General features: G+C 44.8%; 1 protein-coding gene across 1 annotated transcript; it reads right to left on the bottom strand.

The window, feature by feature from the left end:
* Positions 1 to 13,081: 13,081 nt before the first annotated feature.
* Positions 13,082 to 13,795, bottom strand: LOC310877628 (large ribosomal subunit protein uL1). Its single transcript, XM_083791573.1, has one exon. It carries the CDS (start codon positions 13,770 to 13,772, stop codon positions 13,122 to 13,124), a length of 651 nt encoding a protein of 216 aa, XP_083647699.1. The 5' UTR covers positions 13,773 to 13,795; the 3' UTR covers positions 13,082 to 13,121.
* Positions 13,796 to 18,341: the final 4,546 nt, after the last annotated feature.

Raw genomic sequence — 18,341 nt, 5'->3', positions numbered from 1 at the left:
AATCCCATAATTTCATTCCGCAGTAGTTTTGAGGCTGCTGCTTGGATAGGGACGGACATATTATGTTTACCGTCTTTTTTTCCCCTCCTGCTGCGGCTCCCCTTCTCCGCTGGGAAGGTGATCATCTCGTTTTTATGGGTAGCCTACTTTATTATCTACAGCACGGCCAGGGCACGCAACACACTGATTATTATTGTATCGGGTCGCTCGTTATTTTTGAGAGAGAGAGAGAGAGAGTGTGAGAGAGAGACCGTTGAACACACACACACACACACACACACAAAATGCACGAAATAACGCGCTCTATGTGCAAACTCCTCGGCGCGCCTTGGATATGAGGCTTATGAGCGCCTTGGAGTTGGAGCGCAATGGAAATGAGCATGCTCAGAAAGACCAGAATGAATTTACATCCGAAGCAGTGTATACATGAGTCCAATTTTCTTTCAATCGCATTGAACATCGGAGTAATCCGGCCAGTGACATCGGAATGGTTTTTAGATTGCATCGAGCGTTTTCATTCGGATGTACGTTTTTGTAGGTGTTTACATAACAACGTTTAATAGGATTGAACTTATATTCGGAATGAAAAGGGGATTTAACTGCTCATGTAAACGTAGCCAAATTATGTTGCAACATAATGGGTTTTCTACAACCACAACTGCTTCTATGTGCAATCATCTCAGGTCTGCGAAGAGAGAGAGGACGAAAGAAAAAGAAAAAAAAAGAGGTGTGAAGAGGGACAAAATATTTATAGTAAATATAATTCATGGTCTGGGGAGCTTCGAATGACAGACGGTCAAATTTCTCACATTAATGTTTCATTGCTTCTCTTTTACAAGGTCACAGGGTGGCAACCTACACTGGTCAGCTGTCCGTCTCCCAGACCTCCACATAACAGACAGACAAAACATAAACAGGAGGGCAGAACAACAAGCTGCTGTGGAAAGTCCTTGTGGTTGAAAGAAATGCATTCATTATCCGTGCTAGAGTTACATTCACCATCTTCCAAGGTGACCCTGCCTGCAGAGAGAGACGTTTGCATCACCTTGATTATGACACTACGCCTCAGGATGTGTGAAGTGTGCATGCATGGTGCACATGAACTTATGACATGTCTTATATCACAGCTATATACTACATGGCCTTTTAGATCTGTGATCTAAAAGGTTTTAGATCACAGATAAAATGGCACCTGTACGAAATCCAATGCCATTCTCGTGACTGATGTTACGCCGAATAAAGACGGCTGTGTCGGAATGCGAGTTCACCGCGCGTGTGGCTGGATCAGGTGCGTATCTGGCCTATAGGGCCGTAAAATGAGAAAGAGAGAGAGAGGGCTGCAGCCATCAATTCACAGCCTTCAATGTTCCAACGAAAACGCCAACTCCCGGCTTTTCGACACCGACGTGTCTAAATATTTGCCAACTGTTTTGCCAGAGAAATGCCACCTGTAGGAAATCCAATGCCGCTCTGCCGTGACTGATGCGGCGATAGCCGTGCGACCGCATGGAAGATGCATGGGGACGACAGCGTCTAGATGCGAGCGAGAGCACACTGCACAACCCACATCGTCATCTTCCTAATTCCTAATCCCTATTAAACACTGTACACCAGAAACCCCTCGCCACGCGCACACACGCAAACCCTTTGCCAGACAGTCCGCCATACTATGACATCACCGGGTCTATATAGCCCATCATCCCTGGGGCGTCTCGCCATGACATCAATGTCTGAAGCCCGGGGGGGGGGGGGGGGGGGGGGGGGGGTCCACGTGACACGCGTACTGTCTCGCAGGCCGGCGGCTCCGATTCAGTAAACCTAACCACGGACCTCAGACTGCAGGACAAAGAAAAGGCAGACTGGGCTAAAGGAGGGTGGGGGGAGTGAGGTGATGACATCAGAGCGGTGTGGAGGAGTAGTGTGTGGAGTTGATAAACCCGCGGCAGAAGCAGCAGCAAAGTGTGTGCATGTGTGTGTGTGTGTGTGTGTGTGTGTGTGTGTGTGTGTGTGTGTGTGTGTGTGTGTGTGTGTGTGTGTGTGTGTGTGTGTGTGTGTGTGTGTGTGTGTGTGTTGGGGGGGCGGGGGGGTCTTGCCGGTCAGTTAATCCCCACTCGGGTGCTGGCCGATGGAGGTCACACCGACGTGTGAAAGCCTGGGAGGTAGCGACGGAGGAACCAGATTACAGACCTCTAGGCTGGATCACAATAGAGGTGTGAACCGAGGGCCGAGTCACAGGCGGGTGAGAAGGACCGAGGTATAAAGAGAACGGAATGTGGACGGTGGAGGTGACGACCCGCTGATGATGGGTCATCATGAGGAGGCCTGCTGAGAGTGTGGTGGTTTTTTAGGACCAACAGATCGTGTGTATAATAAGTTAATGACAAGGTGATCCCTGGGCGGGTCATTAGGTTAATGCGCTTGTGCACTTACTGTATGGGTGAAAATGTAGTGGTTTAACCACATTAACCCTGGTGTCTGTGTTTTGGCCATGAGCAGGAACACAGGTGAAAAGGTTAAAAAGTTTAACGCATTTTTTGAAAATAGCTAAATTGCTTTTAGCAAAAAACTAAAAGCAGCTATTTGTCGTACGAGGAAATCAGTCTGTGTTGGCATGCCATGCGACATTAGTACAGGCTATTATATTTTCCCCAAATTTCACCGGCGATGATATTGTTCTACAACTTGCACATGACCGCATACCACCCCCCTACCCCTCCGTCTTTAACATACCACCCCCCTACCCCTCCGTCTTTAACATACCACCCCCCTACCCCTCCGTCTTTAACATAACCGCTGGGTGAGTCAGAGGGGCAAAATGAAAGGAATGATCTCACTTTGGACGACGCCTAAGGATCCACTTTCATCGTACAGTGAGAGTTTCATCGTTTGAGCATCAGTCACGGGTTCAGTTACAAATGCGTGGCAGACTAAATACTTCAAAGCTATTTGATTGAAATGATACACTTTTCTGCGGTGTGGTGCTTTTTTTTCATAAACCCTAGAATATGAGCACTTTGTGGTTTGTTGCAGTCTTTCAAACGGACCGATTCTTTCAGAGGGTTCCGTTAATAGCGGCCCCTACATTGACAGGGAAGTGCCACCACTGTCAGGCAGCAGTTGGTGTGACATCATTCCCCTGTGTTGAGGTATTGGCTTGGCTGACTGTCTGCTACCTGTCTCAGACGGTGCCAGCGGCTTGATTTGTGTGACAGTCTGGCGCTCGCATGGGTATCCCTACCTGGCACAGTCTCAGTGTGGACCAGGAGTAGAAGAATGATGCTTGTACCTCCGAGTAACACAGATGCTATGACAAATTCAACATTTAGTAGTAGCACTGATGAATTATTTCCGAGAAAGAACTAGGGAAAGCATTAGGTGAATTAAATTGAATTGAAAATACTTTATTGGTGATGCATTATTTTGTCTTTATTCCGTGGTCTGGCTATATGTTTTCGAGTCTGTGGGCTGATTATGTTTTGGAGTTGTCCTACCATAGTTACCATCCGCCCGTCTATCCGTCTTGTCCTCTTGTCCTGTCCTTGTGTCCTTGTGTCTTTCCCAACCATGTGAATGTTATATCTCAAGAACACTTTGATATTTGTCACAAACATCCTCTTCAAGGATGAACTGAATAGAAGTAGCTGGTCAAAGGTCAAGGATACCAAAACCTCACAAAACAAGTTCTTTATAAAAGAAGAATTGAGTAGCCAATTCATTTTAATTTGTGCCCCTTATTGATGGGTATTTGATTTTCAGACTTTTGTTGTTTGTGGATGTTGCATCATGTGCCCTATGACCTGTATTCTTCATGTCCTATGTCCCACCTAATTATTTTCTTCCTATCCACTGTGTCTCTGGTCTGGTCTGGTCTGGTCTTGTCTGGTCTGGTCTCTGATCTCTGGTCTGGTCTGGTCTCTGGTCTGGTCTGTCTATGGAGCCAGCATTTAGATAAAGGATAGTTTTCTCCCGTTTGCCACAGAATACCCAGTTTATCTGTGAGAACTGTTGTTTGACCTTGTAGCGAGGCAGACTTCTAGTCTCCCCCGTAACATTACTTTCGTCAAATTCGTCTTCACTGACTGCTTCCTGGTTTTGACAGGATGTGACTTGGCTGTATGACACGTAGCTCTGTGTAGCTTTCCCTATCTTGATTAAAATGCTATATTAACCGTGTCCATTTTGTGACACGGAGAGAGACTTTTTGTAATTTGGCTGTATGTGGATCCATTCTCTCAATCAAAATTAACTGGCTAAAATATTGACGATCCTGACTGGACATTCTATTCTTTCTTGTGGACAATATTATTTAGATATTGATCATTCTCCTAAAAAGTATTCCTGTTAAAGCTAATTCTTAACTTAATAATTTAAAGGTTTATAACCATTTTGGGTAAATTGCATGTTAAAGGCTCCCTGCCTGGGTTTTTGTTACTGAGTACTTTTTTGTACTTGATTACTTTGATTACTTTCAGTGGTATTTTTACATTCAGGGTTTTTCTGCTGCTATCGAAGTTCAAATATACAGTCCTTTCTAATTAGCCTTATTAATTAGGTTAATTATAAATATTCCCATCCCTTATCCCTTATTGTCCCCCCTATTTAGTTGTTATGCCAATTAAACCTTCTCACATGCACATTTCTGTGTTGCCACTTCTGTTGTACCCTACTCTGTCTGTTGTACCCTACTCTGTCTGTTGTACCCTACTCTGTCTGTTGTACCCTACTCTGTCTGTTGTACCCTACTCTGTCTGTTGTACCCTACTCTGTCTGTTGTACCCTACTCTGTCTGTTGTACCCTACTCTGTCTGTTGTACCCTACTCTGTCTGTTGTACCCTACTCACCTGCCAGGGGGGCTCCTCGTCCTGTTCAACACCCCCTGCTGACAGGCATCATTCCAGACCGTAGGAGTCACTGACACAAGATCCCCCTTTCTGCATGGGTGCCCCCCAAACACAGCCAAATGTGTCCGTATCTATAGATACTTAGAACCCCGCCTACACTTTATGGTGGTGGACAGATACTTTTCCCTTGCAAGACCCATAAGTGCCCCTTCAAAGTCTTCACTACATACATGAGTCTGGACAGACACGGGTATAAACTGCCCCTGGTTGGCAGAGGTTCAACCGTGAAGAGGTTATAGCCTGCTTTTTACTCAATTTATCATATCACTTGTTTATTCTTATTTTCTTTATTCACGCACCTTTCTGCTCTTGCCTGTATCTGTGCTGTGTTTCATGCCTATACTTGGGTGCTGCTATGACACCTGAAAGGATAAATTATGGTCTATCTATCTGTCTATCTCTAAGTGCAGAGGTCTGCTATAGAAAATGCTAATGAAGGCCACAAGACAACACAGTTTGTGTTGATTGTCATTTTGTCTTTTCAACATGTTTTCTGGACTGAGGACGAGACGAGAGAAAGTCTGCGGTCATTGGAGCTAAATCTAAAAGTGTTCCTCTTCACGGCTTCTTCTTTGCACCTGTGGTGTGGAGGTCACCGGTGACCATTACTGGGGGTCAGGGTGGAAGGGATCACTACAACAGGCCTGTCAGGGTGACAGGGACGTCAATAAAGCCTCACAGCTGGACTTTAAAGAGGTCCCCTTTGTCCAGAGGGACTGTCATCATTCCTGGGCTGTGGCTCCGCTGCAGGTGGCCAGGGGCCTCCCGCCGGGCCCCGGACAATCCCAGAGTCAGCACATTAGCCTGTGAAAGGGACAGATTAAACAACCACTCAGAAGAAAAATGTCCCGTACCACCTCCCCACCCTCCTGCTGAGAGCAAGGACCCCCCGCTGCCACCACTTTACCGTTCTCACCATGTATACCGTTCTGGACATTCCCAAACGTATTGTTTCAAATCAGACACACTTTCCTGTGAAACCCGGATAATTACACACATTAACCCTGAGCGTCCCTATTTTGGACACGTCATTATCGGCAAAACAATTCAAAATGTTTAACAATTATGAATGAGAATGTATGCCTCCTGGCTTTATTCCATTAGGTTTGTGAATACATTCTGACTCTGTCGGAGATTATCAGCTATAAATCTATGTATTCTTGAAACCATATAGCTCTACATGTATACAGTATATAAGTACTGTGTAGTTAGGCAATCTTCATCAAAGTGACAAAGGAGCGAGCAAAACAAGAACGTGTGTGAGACTCATATCTCTCTGGAAAGTTGGAATGAAACTAAACAAAATGTGGACCTTCATCTTCCTCGCGCAGAGCAAGGCAGGGGGTAAAGAGCCGGAGGAGGGTATGGGGAGACAGAATCGATAAAGCTGCTTTCATGTGAAACTCTGTGGTTTCACAATTACCCAGAAACACTCACACGGGTTCATTAGCAGGTCCGCTTCGCCTGTTGTTCCTCACTACAGCAGGGAGGCAAGCTGCCTATGGGCAAAACCAAAGGGCAAGAGAGGACGGTGGATTCAGAATATGTTTTGGCTGTGAAAGCCTGTTGGCACAATATACCGTGGTCTCTCTAATGGGACTGCATGCCGACATCAAATATGCATGTCCGTCCATATGTTGCAAGAAGTCTTTATCCATGAATATTTAAGGAAGCTATACCTTTCCACAGAGAGAAGGAGTGCACTTGGAAAGGTCCCATATAAATCCACTCCGCCTGACCTTCTCTTCTTTCTGCTTGATTATCACAGGCACTAGTCTGATCAATAAATCATAGGATTTGACGAGATCAATCGAAAAAACATGCATTTAAAAAAACTGAGCCCAGCTGTAAACCAAACAACTTTGTTGGCCTGCACCTGACTCAACACAAGGTGAAAACATCAAAGAATGAATCCACGGCTTTCTGAGGTGAAAGTATATTGATTGAAAAACCACGCAGAGAGAGGTGGGGTGTCAGTTCAGGTATAGCATGGGAAGACGTGTGGCTTATGGATCCTGGGACAGATGTCGGGGTTATGCAGGGGTGAGGGTCACGGGATCAGCACCCCCCCAAAGCAGCTGTGTAACAATGTTGCATGAAGGTTGCAGCAGCGCCGTGCGCATGACCTTTTCACTGGGTTATTGTTGATGCATGAATGCATCCATTCAAAACAGCCTATAGAGAGAGCATCCTACACAGTAACAGCCTCACAGTTCATTTAACTCAGAGTTTACGAGTGGAAACTAATGGACCCATAAGGGTCCATTCAGATCCATTTGTACACTCTCAGAGTTACGAACGGTTCAAATTAACACTGATGATTTTACAGTGTATATAGTTTGGCATACTGGGGGTCTTCACATAATTATGTTTGAACGAGACAGTTCCTTATTGTTTATTTTAGAAAGAATATTAAAATAAATAATCCTGTTTTTTTTGTTTTTTTAATACCTCCAAGATGTAATTGTTTTGTAGATAACAGACTGTGTTTAATTTTCTTTATCTAATTTCTCTCCCACTTCAAAGGGGACCCCTTGCCCTCTCGTGATTAATAATTGACATTTTATTAACGAGGCCCCTCATCGCGGCTGGCATTGCGCTTTGAAGTGAGAAGCATTCTTTTATCAGCATCATGGCGTTATGCGTATTGATCGGCGAGGAGATATAGTGAGCACTATCAAAGGCATTCCTCCAGGGGCGGTCAGCGGCCGGCCACCTCATCCTCTAGGAATGTGGTTGAGCAGATTCTGCCCTGTCTGTCCGTCTCCTTCAAATCCCCCCCGTCCCTTCTTTGGTGTCTGCATGCTGCGTGTCTGCATGTCTGCATGCTGCGCTCCAGTGCTGCTTATCTGGGTTAAAATGGTGCGAAGAAAAACAAAAGGGGCCCGAGGAAATGACATAATATGAAAACAGGGGGAGAGGGGGGAGTTCAACCGGAAGGCATCTTGCCAAAGGCGTGGGCGGGTGAGGGGATTCACCAAAAATAAGCCATTATACTGTCATGCATTTCCGTGGGCGGACATCGCATGTCTCTCCTCCATCATCTGTCGGGTCACATGCTCCCACTGCGCATCACGGCGGACGATGATCTCATTCATAGCACTCATTATGGTCCACTGGAGATGCTTATCGTCAGACTGACAAACAGCAACGTACAGTACGGAATGTAAACAGTGTGGATTACTGGATGTTAAAGGGAGGTTAATGTCGTTTTTCCTGTTTGACCAGCGCCAGTGGTTTGAAACAGTGAGGACCGTGCACAGAGGATATTGTTATGTCATTCACTGTAATCATAGCACAACACACAACTCACTAACGACACCCAGACAGCCAGACGTATCGTACGGTGACACACGTGAGCAGTCGGATTAAAGTTGAGCAAACACAAGTTTGAGTGCACCCCCCAACACGTGAGAAAGTTATTAATTTCAGGAGATTAACATAATCTCATCGGCACTGGCAAGCACAGCTTATTCTACCGGCGGACACCCCCCCTTATACACCATAAACCCTCTTGGGCAGTTGTTGACTTGAGGGTCAGAGGCATTGATTGTAATTTGACACTCGCGCACCAATCATCAGAAGCACTTAGAACAAAGCGAAACAAAGAGCTGTCTTAATGAGCATGACCTATTTACTATATCTGAAAACATAATGATATCCGCGTAGCCACATACATAGTCCACTTTCTGCTGCCGACACTTAGGGGGGCCATTAGCAGTAATGCAAAAAGCCCAGCATCGTTTCCATCATCAATATCCCATAAGTGGGTCACTGTACGTACATTGTGGGCCGCGGCCTGGTGGAATTCTCCCTTGCCAGTGGTGTAACGTAGCTATAAGTACATTTACTCAAGTACTTTGCTTAAGCACAATTGTAAGGTTAGTTTTACTTTACTGGAATATTTCAGTACTTTTACTTACTTACTTACTTTACTCCGAACTTTAGTTACTAAACCACTTAAGCCCTATAGGCGTACATTTCAAGATGAAAATCTTTTGAAATGCATCACAACACATTGTGAGCTTGTAGATCGGCTATTTTCAAAAGATTTGTATACATTTGAAAACTTGAAACGGGACATTCTGCCTAATGACTGCTTTCTACTGTTGGATTTTGATACCAATTTGTACTTTAACTCAGGTCAAATTTGAATTCCGGACTTTTACTTGTAACAGAGTATTTCTACATTGCAATATTGACACTTTTAGTCAAACATTTGAGTACTTTTTCCCCCCACTGCTGTCCCTCGCTGCTGTTGTTGATGACTTATGCAGACTGACTGACTGACTGACTGACTGACTGACAGGCACTTAACTTTTCCATGGATTAGGGAATCTGACTTCATCAAGGTCCATGAGGGGGTTCACGTAACTCTGCCCGCCCGGAGGTCATTCCATTCCTGTCTGCTGACCGCTCCGATGATGACAGGACTTCCAACCTCCAGACCCAGGACAGACAGTGGACGGACTTGACCCTTCCTCTATCTCTCTATCTCTCTCTCCCTCTCTCCCTCTCTCTCTCTCTCTCTCTGTCTGTCTGTGTCTCTCTCTCTCTCACTCTCTCTCACACACACACACACACACACACACACACACACACACACACACACACACACACACACACACACACACACACACACACACACACACACACACATTATGTCGCAAGTTGACACACTTTCGGATACTCCTGACTGGAGTGTAAATGTTTAATGGAATGTACATTAAGACGATGCATTCATGGGCTGATATATGATGTTTCTCCACAGCTAATATTTCAGCGGGCTGTGTAACAGATCAAGATTCAATGATTGATTTTCTATCAGGCTGCTTCTCTTGAGTGAATAATTCAGGAGTTATACCTTGTGTGACACCTCTTCGGCATATTCGATTACAGTAGCTACCGGGTCATTTGTATATTGAGCATACATACATACAGTCACAGCGCCCCCTGGTGGAGAAAAACTCACAGAGTGTGAAGTCACAGCGCCCCCTGGTGGAGGAAAACGCACAGAGCGTGGAGTCACAGCGCCCCCCGGTGGAGAAAAACTCACAGAGTGCGAAGTCACAGCGCCCCCTGGTGGAGAAAAAAACCACAGAGCATGAAGTCACAGCGTCCCATGGTGGAGAAGAAATCTCAGAGCATGATGTCACAGCGTCCCCCGGTGGAGAAAAAACCACAGAGCATGAACCCACAGCGTCCACTGGTGGAGAAGAAATCACAGAGCATGAAGTCACAGCGTCCCCTGGTGGAGAAGAAATCACAGAGCATGAAGTCACAGCGTCCCCTGGTGGAGAAGAAATCACAGAGCATGAAGTCACAGCGTCCCCTGGTGGAGAAGATACTGAGGCCGCCGAGAGGTCCTTCAATGACAGTCGAGTGGAAGAATTTCCAACTCCCTCACCAATACATCTCCTCTCATTCACCCCGGGCATGGTGGACCTGATAAACATTGGAATAAAGTCGACCCCCCTTACCAGACGATGTCACCGACTGACGGCGTCCCATATGTCAAGCCCAGCTCCAGATAGCCTAGAAAATACATTTGATAACTGATATGAACAGGGTCCATTATGCGCAGCAACAAACATGTATGGACCCCATGCTTCTAGAAAGCCTGGTGTTTCAATCACTGCACAGGTTGAGGTTCACAACATTTCTACTGTTATTTCAAATAGAGTGTCCAAAACAAGGACTGGTCTGCAGAGAGAATGCTGTTTGGTTACTGTACCTCACAGGCATCACAGCCCCCAAAAATGTGATAACAAGCTTAACCTTGCCTTGTTTAACATCAGGTCACTAACAAATAAGTCCTCCTCTGTAAATGATATAATCTGTAAAGAGAAGCTAGATATAATCTTTCTAACAGAGACATGGCTTGGCTCGGATGGAGCTGTTCTCCTAGCGCCAGCCTGTCCCGCAAACTACAGTTTCATTCACTCTGTTCGCGAAGCTAAGAAAGGAGGTGGACTGGTGACACGTTAAAATTCAAGGCTCCTTGGCAGCTTTACATCCTTTGAATACCAGGCCATTATACTACATGGTCAATCCTCTATGCCAATGATTAGCATTTATCGCCCACCAAAATGCAGTAAAGCAATATTTCTAACAGAAATATCAGAACTTTTATCTATCTGCTCCACTAACTATGACAGAACTCTTATCTCAGGTGATCTTAATCTTCACCTGGATGATGCTACAGATGCTGTGGCTATGGGTTTCTTTTATTGCACTCCTTTGAGTTTATCCAACATGTTGGGCCTACACATAAACATGGGCACACTCTGGACCTGGTGATTTCTAGAGGGCTGAACATCACTGTGGAAAGGACTATTGAAAGGCCTGAGCTATCAGACCACTATTTGCTGTGTTTTAATATGACTGTCTCTGATCTAGAAAAAAACATCACTGAATATACCATAAAAAAGCGTTTTCTTTAGCTCTTCTGCAGCCGACGAGTTCTCTCGTCATCTGGGCCCCCCCCCTGCCCGATACTCCCCCAGTGAATGATATGGTTTAATATTTTTAATCTTAAACTAGAGTCAGCTCTTGATATAGTGGCTCCTTTGAAAACAAAAAAGAAACATAACACCAGAGTAACACCCTGGATAAATGAGCATACACGCTCACTGAAGCAAGAATGTCGTAGAGCTGAGCGAGCTTGGAGAAAAAACAAACTCACCATCCACCTAGAGATTCTTAAAAAGTCAACAGTCGCCTATAACAAAGCCTTGCGTCTAGCAAGGCAGGCATATTTCTCTGGCATTATTAATGAGAACAAGAAAAATGCCAGAGTCCTATTCTCTACCATTGAACGACTTTTAAACCCCCCCAGTCCTACAAGCAGTCATTCCCGGCCTCTAAAGCTAAGTGTAATGAGTTTGCATGCTTTTTTGACAACACATTTTTTAACATTAGAGCTGATATTATGAATGGTGCTGCTGCTAGCGCAAACCTTCAAACAGCAGCTATGAATGAAGACGAACTCCGCAAAACCATATCACAGATGACATCATCCTCCTGTTCATTGGATACAATTCCCACCACCTTTCTCAAAGAGGTCTTAGACAGTGTGATTGGAGATATCCTAAAAATTGTAAACAGCTCTCTACAATCAGGCGTCTTCCCAGACTCACTGAAGACTGCTGTAGTTAGGCCCCTACTCAAGAAACACAATCTTGATCCCGCTGTTTTGGGTAACTATCGACCCATTTCAAATCTACCCTTTCTGGGCAAGGTTTTAGAAAAAAATGCATCTTCCATCAATTGGATGTGTTTCTACAGAACAATAATGTCCACAACAAATTCCAATCTGGCTTTAGGAAAGGTCACAGCACAGAAACAGCACTTGTAAAAGTAATGAATGATTTTAGGGTGTCTGCTGACAAGAAACATGTATCCGTTCTCTTACTTCTAGATCTAACGGCTGCATTTGACACTATTGATCATTCAATTTTAATACAGCGTCTGGAGCACTGGACAGGCCTGTCTGGTACGGCCCTGTCCTGGTTTTCCTCCTACCTATCAAACAGAAGTTACTTTGTCAATCTAGCCGAGTTTGACTCAGACAAACACGACATCAGTTCTGGTATTCCACAGGGCTCGATTCTTGGCCCTCTGCTTTTCTCCTTGTACATACTGCCATTGGGCGAACTCATTACCAATCACGGAGTCAATTTTCATTTCTATGCTGATGATACCCAGCTATATCTCTCTGTGGCTCCAGATGCTTTAGACCCGCTGTTGACCTGTCTGTCTAGCATCAAATGTTGGATGAGTGAGAACTTTCTCAAGCTAAATGAGGATAAGACAGAAGTTCTCATAATCGGTTCTAGTGAGCAGAAAGAATCAATAATAAGCAGACTTGGCAACCTGACTGTAGAAAGTAGCAGTACAGTAAAGAACCTGGGGGTTATTATTGATTCTGAATTGAATTTTAATTCACACATTAATCATGTTACCAAGATTGCCTTTTTTCACCTTTGTCCTTGGACGATGCAAAAACGTTAATCCACGCCTTTGTTTTTTCTCGGCTTGCACTTTTTTCAGGACTGCCTAAGAAAACTACTGACAGATTACAACTTGTCCAAAATGCAGCAGCCAGAGTTTTAACTAGAACTAAGATGAGAGAACATATTACTCCAGTTTTTTTTTATTTTTTTTATTTTTTTTTGGAGGGTCTCCACATTTTTATTTATAGAAAAGAATTTGACCATCTAGTAGAGGCGCTGGGGTTTGCCCATGGTGCTCTTGATGTACAGGGCACGCACGTTCTGCCAGTTCTTCTTCAACAGAGACACCAGGAAGTTGACAGCCAGGTGAACGTTGTAGACCAACTCATCCTCTGCCATCTTCACATGGCCCACAGCAACAGCCAGACAAAGCACCTTCTTCATCTGGAATTTGATGGTGGACTTGACCTCATCCACCTTGGTGTTTAGGTTCTCGTTGTGGGTGAGCAGGGAGGGGAACTTGCCAGCCTTGTTCAGACCAGGACCCAAGATACGAGGGATCTGCTTGATCAGAGACTCCGAAGCAAGGAAGGCGTCATACTTCTTGGCGAGCTTCTTGACCATCTTCTTGTTCTTGTTGAGCTTCTTGAGGGCCTCAATGTCCATGTGGGGCAGTTCAGCAACTTTGGCCTCGTCACAGTGCTGCTGGTCTCCCAGGACGCACACAGAGAACTTGGGCCTGGGGAGGGACTTCAGCCTGACGGTGCCAGAGAAACGCTTGTCCTTCTGTGGATCATAGTTCTTCAAGCTGATCTGCAGCTCCACAGTCTCCACAAACTTCCTATGCTTTGTCCTTGCTCCCTGCTGGACCTCCCTCACACATTCGTACAACGTGTCTCTTGAGACCTTACTCATTTTGGCTGGACGCTCCTTCCGTCTCCACGTGTATAATATATTTACTTGTATGTAACATATGTTATGTTATTGATCTTCTTCGGCTTCTTCTGACTTACTGACCCAGTGCCATACTTTAATAGGGTAAGGTGACGTCATGACCTGACGTCAGGTTGTCGACCGTTTCCGTGACAACACCATGGACAACACCCACATTAACAAGTTTTGGATGTATCTGGGTATATTGTTGATAATATTGACTCTGACTTAGGTAATAATAGTAATAAGAAAAAGTATACATAATTAATTTGATCATTATTCTAGCTAAATTTCATATACATAAATTTAAATTTAGTCATTCCATACCTTCATTCATTGTATTTGATTGAGACCAAGCAGTACATTAAAACAAATTTTAACTATTTAAAAATGCTGCAATAACTGTTGCTTTGTGTTCGCTCTTTAATGTTTTCTATTAGTAATCCCCCCTGGCTCTGATGTTGTATTAATAACTTTGTTGTTTGTGTTAAAAAAAAGGAAAAACAACAACTATAGAACTCCATAATACATACGTATAGTACATATGTATTAAATAAAGGTTGTTGCATAGCAGAGCCATAGAGTAAAGGCCTATTCATAGTCTGGATTTTCTGTGGTGAGGTGACCACCGCTCCAGTGGTGAGGTGACCACCGGAGCTTAACGTTGAGCGGTGATGAGTAAAAACAGAGAGAAGGGCTGGGGAGAGTGGTGGTTTGCTCTTCACCGCGGCTCCGTGACATCATGTTGTAGTTGCGGTGGTCACCTCACCGATAAATCAGACTATGAATACCGCTTTAGACAGTGTTACAACTCCGTTCACTTCATGGGGCCAGTCTCTTCTACACATACTTCTATTGAAAAGGGACAACCAGAAGTTTAGGGAATCCATTGGACACGAGGGACGAATAGTTTTCATAATCCTCATGGGGGCCCGTTCTTTATTACTTGTGCAAGCAGAGCGCGCAAGTAATAGTTTCGCCTGGTCCGTATGCACCGTCCCAGCCAACCCGCCACCCCCGATGCGCACGCAAACAAAACAGCAAACCGCGCCCGACCCGCTGGGACCAGACCACACACACGACCACACCTCCCACGCCACCACCGAGCGCCAGTCACACACATACCACATACATGCAACCTGTCAAATAAAATAGCAAATTGTGCCTGATTTGCTGGGACCAGCGCATATGGTGTGTATATGTATAACTAGCTCCCAACGACGACGCAAGAAATATGTTGATTAAAGGACCCAATGCCAGAGTGTAATTGGTCTTCAATTGTGACGTAATGACGATATGTTTTAGTGTTGGGAGGATTAAAGGTAATGTTCCTGTGTATACATGTATGCAACCTGGTCCCAGCAAACCAGGCACAACCCGCTGTCCCATTTTCATACGCATCAAAAGTGGCGGGTTGGCTGGGACGGTTTTTGGCGCAAAGTATACCGCTAATCAACTTACAAATTACATATATACAGTACATGCATGACCAGCCCTCAACGATGACGCAAGAAACACGGCCATGTATGCAATCTGGTCCCAGCAAACCAGGCACAACCCGCTGCCCCACCTGCACACGCATCAAACGCGGCGGGCCGGCTGGGACGGTTTTTGGCGCAAAGTAACCACATTACTCCAGTTTTGGCATCACTGCACTGGCTTCCGGTTGTTTTTAGGATTGATTTTAAAATTATTTTACTTGTCTATAAAGCTCTCAATGGTCTCGCACCTTCCTACCTACATGACTGCCTGCCTAAATATGTCCCAAACTGCCCCCTAAGGTCTTCCACTGCTGGCCTGCTCGCTTTGCCTAAAAAAATGGCAACTAAAAAATACGGGAAACAGCTTTTTGCTTCTACGGGCCGTCGGCATGGAACAAGCTCCCACTGTACCTTCGTCAGGCAGCCTCTGTAGACATTTTTAAAGCTCAGCTCAAGACCCACTTCTACAACATTGCTTTTAATTGATCTTTTATTTTTTATTTTTTGTTATTCATGTCCTCACTGTATTGCATTACTGCTTGTTTTTTAATGTCGTTGCCTTGCTTTTCTTTTATTCTCCATTGTTCTGTAAAGCACTTTGAGCTGCATTTCATGTCATGAAAGGTGCTATACAAATAAAGTTTTATTATTATTATTATTATACTGTAATAATACTAATAATAATAGTAATGATAATGTCATTCTTATTTTCTAATGAAAATAAATGGGTATAAAAACTCACTGAAATAGGATGAAAGAGGATAGTTTCAATGCTCACCTACTGTGTGTGTGTGTGTGTGTGTGTGTGTGTGTGTGTGTATGTGCATGCGCACTGCGCACTTTAAACACAATATATTTGTCAATACATCGGCAATCGTTGCTCCAGGCCTCTGTATGGTGACGTACCGATCGTGAGTTTGTAGGCAATACCCCAGCCCTAATCGGTGACTATGAGAGGGTTTTTATGCCTGTTGATGATGGGTATACATGTAGGTATGTAGGTGTACAATGCTTGTGTGTTGATGCATATGTCCTTTGTCCTTTTATAACGTGTTTCCTTCGGTTAATGTTTTATGTATAGCACATTGTTGAAATGTTATATACAAATAAACGTGCCTTGCCGAGGTGTTATTGGGTAGGTTTACATGCATGTTAATGGGTATAGGAGGTGTACTTGCGTGTTTCACCTTTATAGTTAGGTGTATGTGCGTGTTGAGGAGTACTATGTGCGTGTTGATGGGTAGGGCGCACGCAAGTGTTGATGACTTTCTCTGTTGGCCTCCTGTCTGTGACGAGAAATAGGAGATGGCGGTGTCTGAGGTCACTCTCTGATTACTTGTCCCCTCACCGGGTCAAATGACTCTTAAATGTTTTGTTTACACTTCTGCTACTCGGTTTGGGCTCACAACCAACTAGGGTGAACCCCCGTACGGATTGCACAAAGTTGTGGTCATTGGATTCCCGGACTATGTGATCAGTGCATCAATCACATGTGTGACCAGAGGAACTTTCCACACCAACATTCTGCCAATCGAGACAATGCTTGTCTCGATTGGCATCCTTGTCCTTGTCAATTAGTTAGTACCAATTAGTTTAGTAGTTTAGGTGGCTACACTGTACAAGTTTAAAGGAGCATTCAGTGATTTGGGTGATTTGGAAAAAAAACCTGGTCCTCCCCGGTAACAAGATGTGCACATGCACGCTCTACAGTGGGGGGACATGCGACAGGCCAACAGCACGCGCACCAAGGCCCGCCCCGCTCGATCCTGATTGGAGGAAGGCTCCTCTCATCCTGATTGGATGAAGGCTTTGCCACCCAAAGCCCAAACCGAAACTAGGGTTTTTTGACCCCAGGGGCTCACTGGGGACAGGGAGGAACTTCTTATGATCAGCACACTTTATAGTAGGGAGGATTATCCAAAAAATAAGAAAACATAAGTGATATTTGAATTAAGTGTCACTGAATATACCTTTAATGTCAGATTTGGTCCATGTCATTGGACACAGTGACGCAGTCGGTATTGCTGTCGCCTCACAGCTAGAAGGTCCTGGGTTCGATTCCCGCTGGGGACGCTGTGGGCGTGTTCTCTCCTCCGCGTCATCAGTGTAGTTTAGTTACCCTCACAAAAAAACAGGCAGTAATCCTGGTTTCTATACTGCCTCCCCCTGGCCAGCCGGGGTGCCTGATTGAGGGGAAAGGAACTACTTGGAATAACGTGTTCCTTCCATGCGCTATGTCCAACCAGGGAATCTCCCCCCTGGTTGAATCTCCCCCTGGTTGTGGAAAAGAAGCGGCTTGGACTCCTCGTGCAATGAAGGAAGCATGAGGTCCGTACGTTGCTCTCCCCGTGTTGGCAGAGGGAGTGTATAGTGCCCAGGTTTACAGTAGACAATTGCATGGTTCTGGGTTCCGATCCCAGCCAGGCACCACCAACTCAGTGTATGTAATAGAATATACTAAGTTGTGCGGTAAGTCCTGTGATCTGGTATAGGTGTGGTGCTTCACCTCAGCAATCCATCTGCCAGGGGTCTAGTTATTGTACAGTAAAAGAGATGGTTGCCCAGCTGCTTCAGACAATAAGACACTCCAACCTACATAACTCACGTTAATCTTCATACATCTGGGCACTTTTTATGATTTTGGAACCACACAGGAAATGGATATGTTTAAATTCACGGTTGAGATATTAAGGGGTATAATTTATGTCATGGAACAAAAGCTGGAACTCTTATGTTAACCACAGGCCTTATTTTCTGCATAAATCGAAAACTCTACAGTAAACTACATCCACATGATGTGTTTCATAAAAGCACAAAGACACAAAATCAGCCTAAGTGTTGATTCACAGCTTGAAGAAAGGTGATATTTTTGTTTGTTTAATAGCTCCTGCATCATTCAGGAGGGTCGCCTCAGGTTTCAGTCTGGCTGGAGTCCTAGAACCGGACCGACAAACACTGGATAATTATCCGGGCTGGTGTAACTACAAATTGCCGGGATTGGATCTTGAAAGGACTTGCTGAAGCATGTCTACCATGTTCTGGCAGAGAGTTCTTCTCAGGCCCGCTAACT

Source organism: Protomyctophum parallelum (genome assembly GCF_964188405.1).
Source record: "Protomyctophum parallelum genome assembly, chromosome: 20".
In the NCBI taxonomy this organism is placed as follows: domain Eukaryota; kingdom Metazoa; phylum Chordata; class Actinopteri; order Myctophiformes; family Myctophidae; genus Protomyctophum; species Protomyctophum parallelum.
Note: the sequence above shows the minus strand (reverse complement) of the source record. Positions and strands in the feature narration are given on the sequence as shown.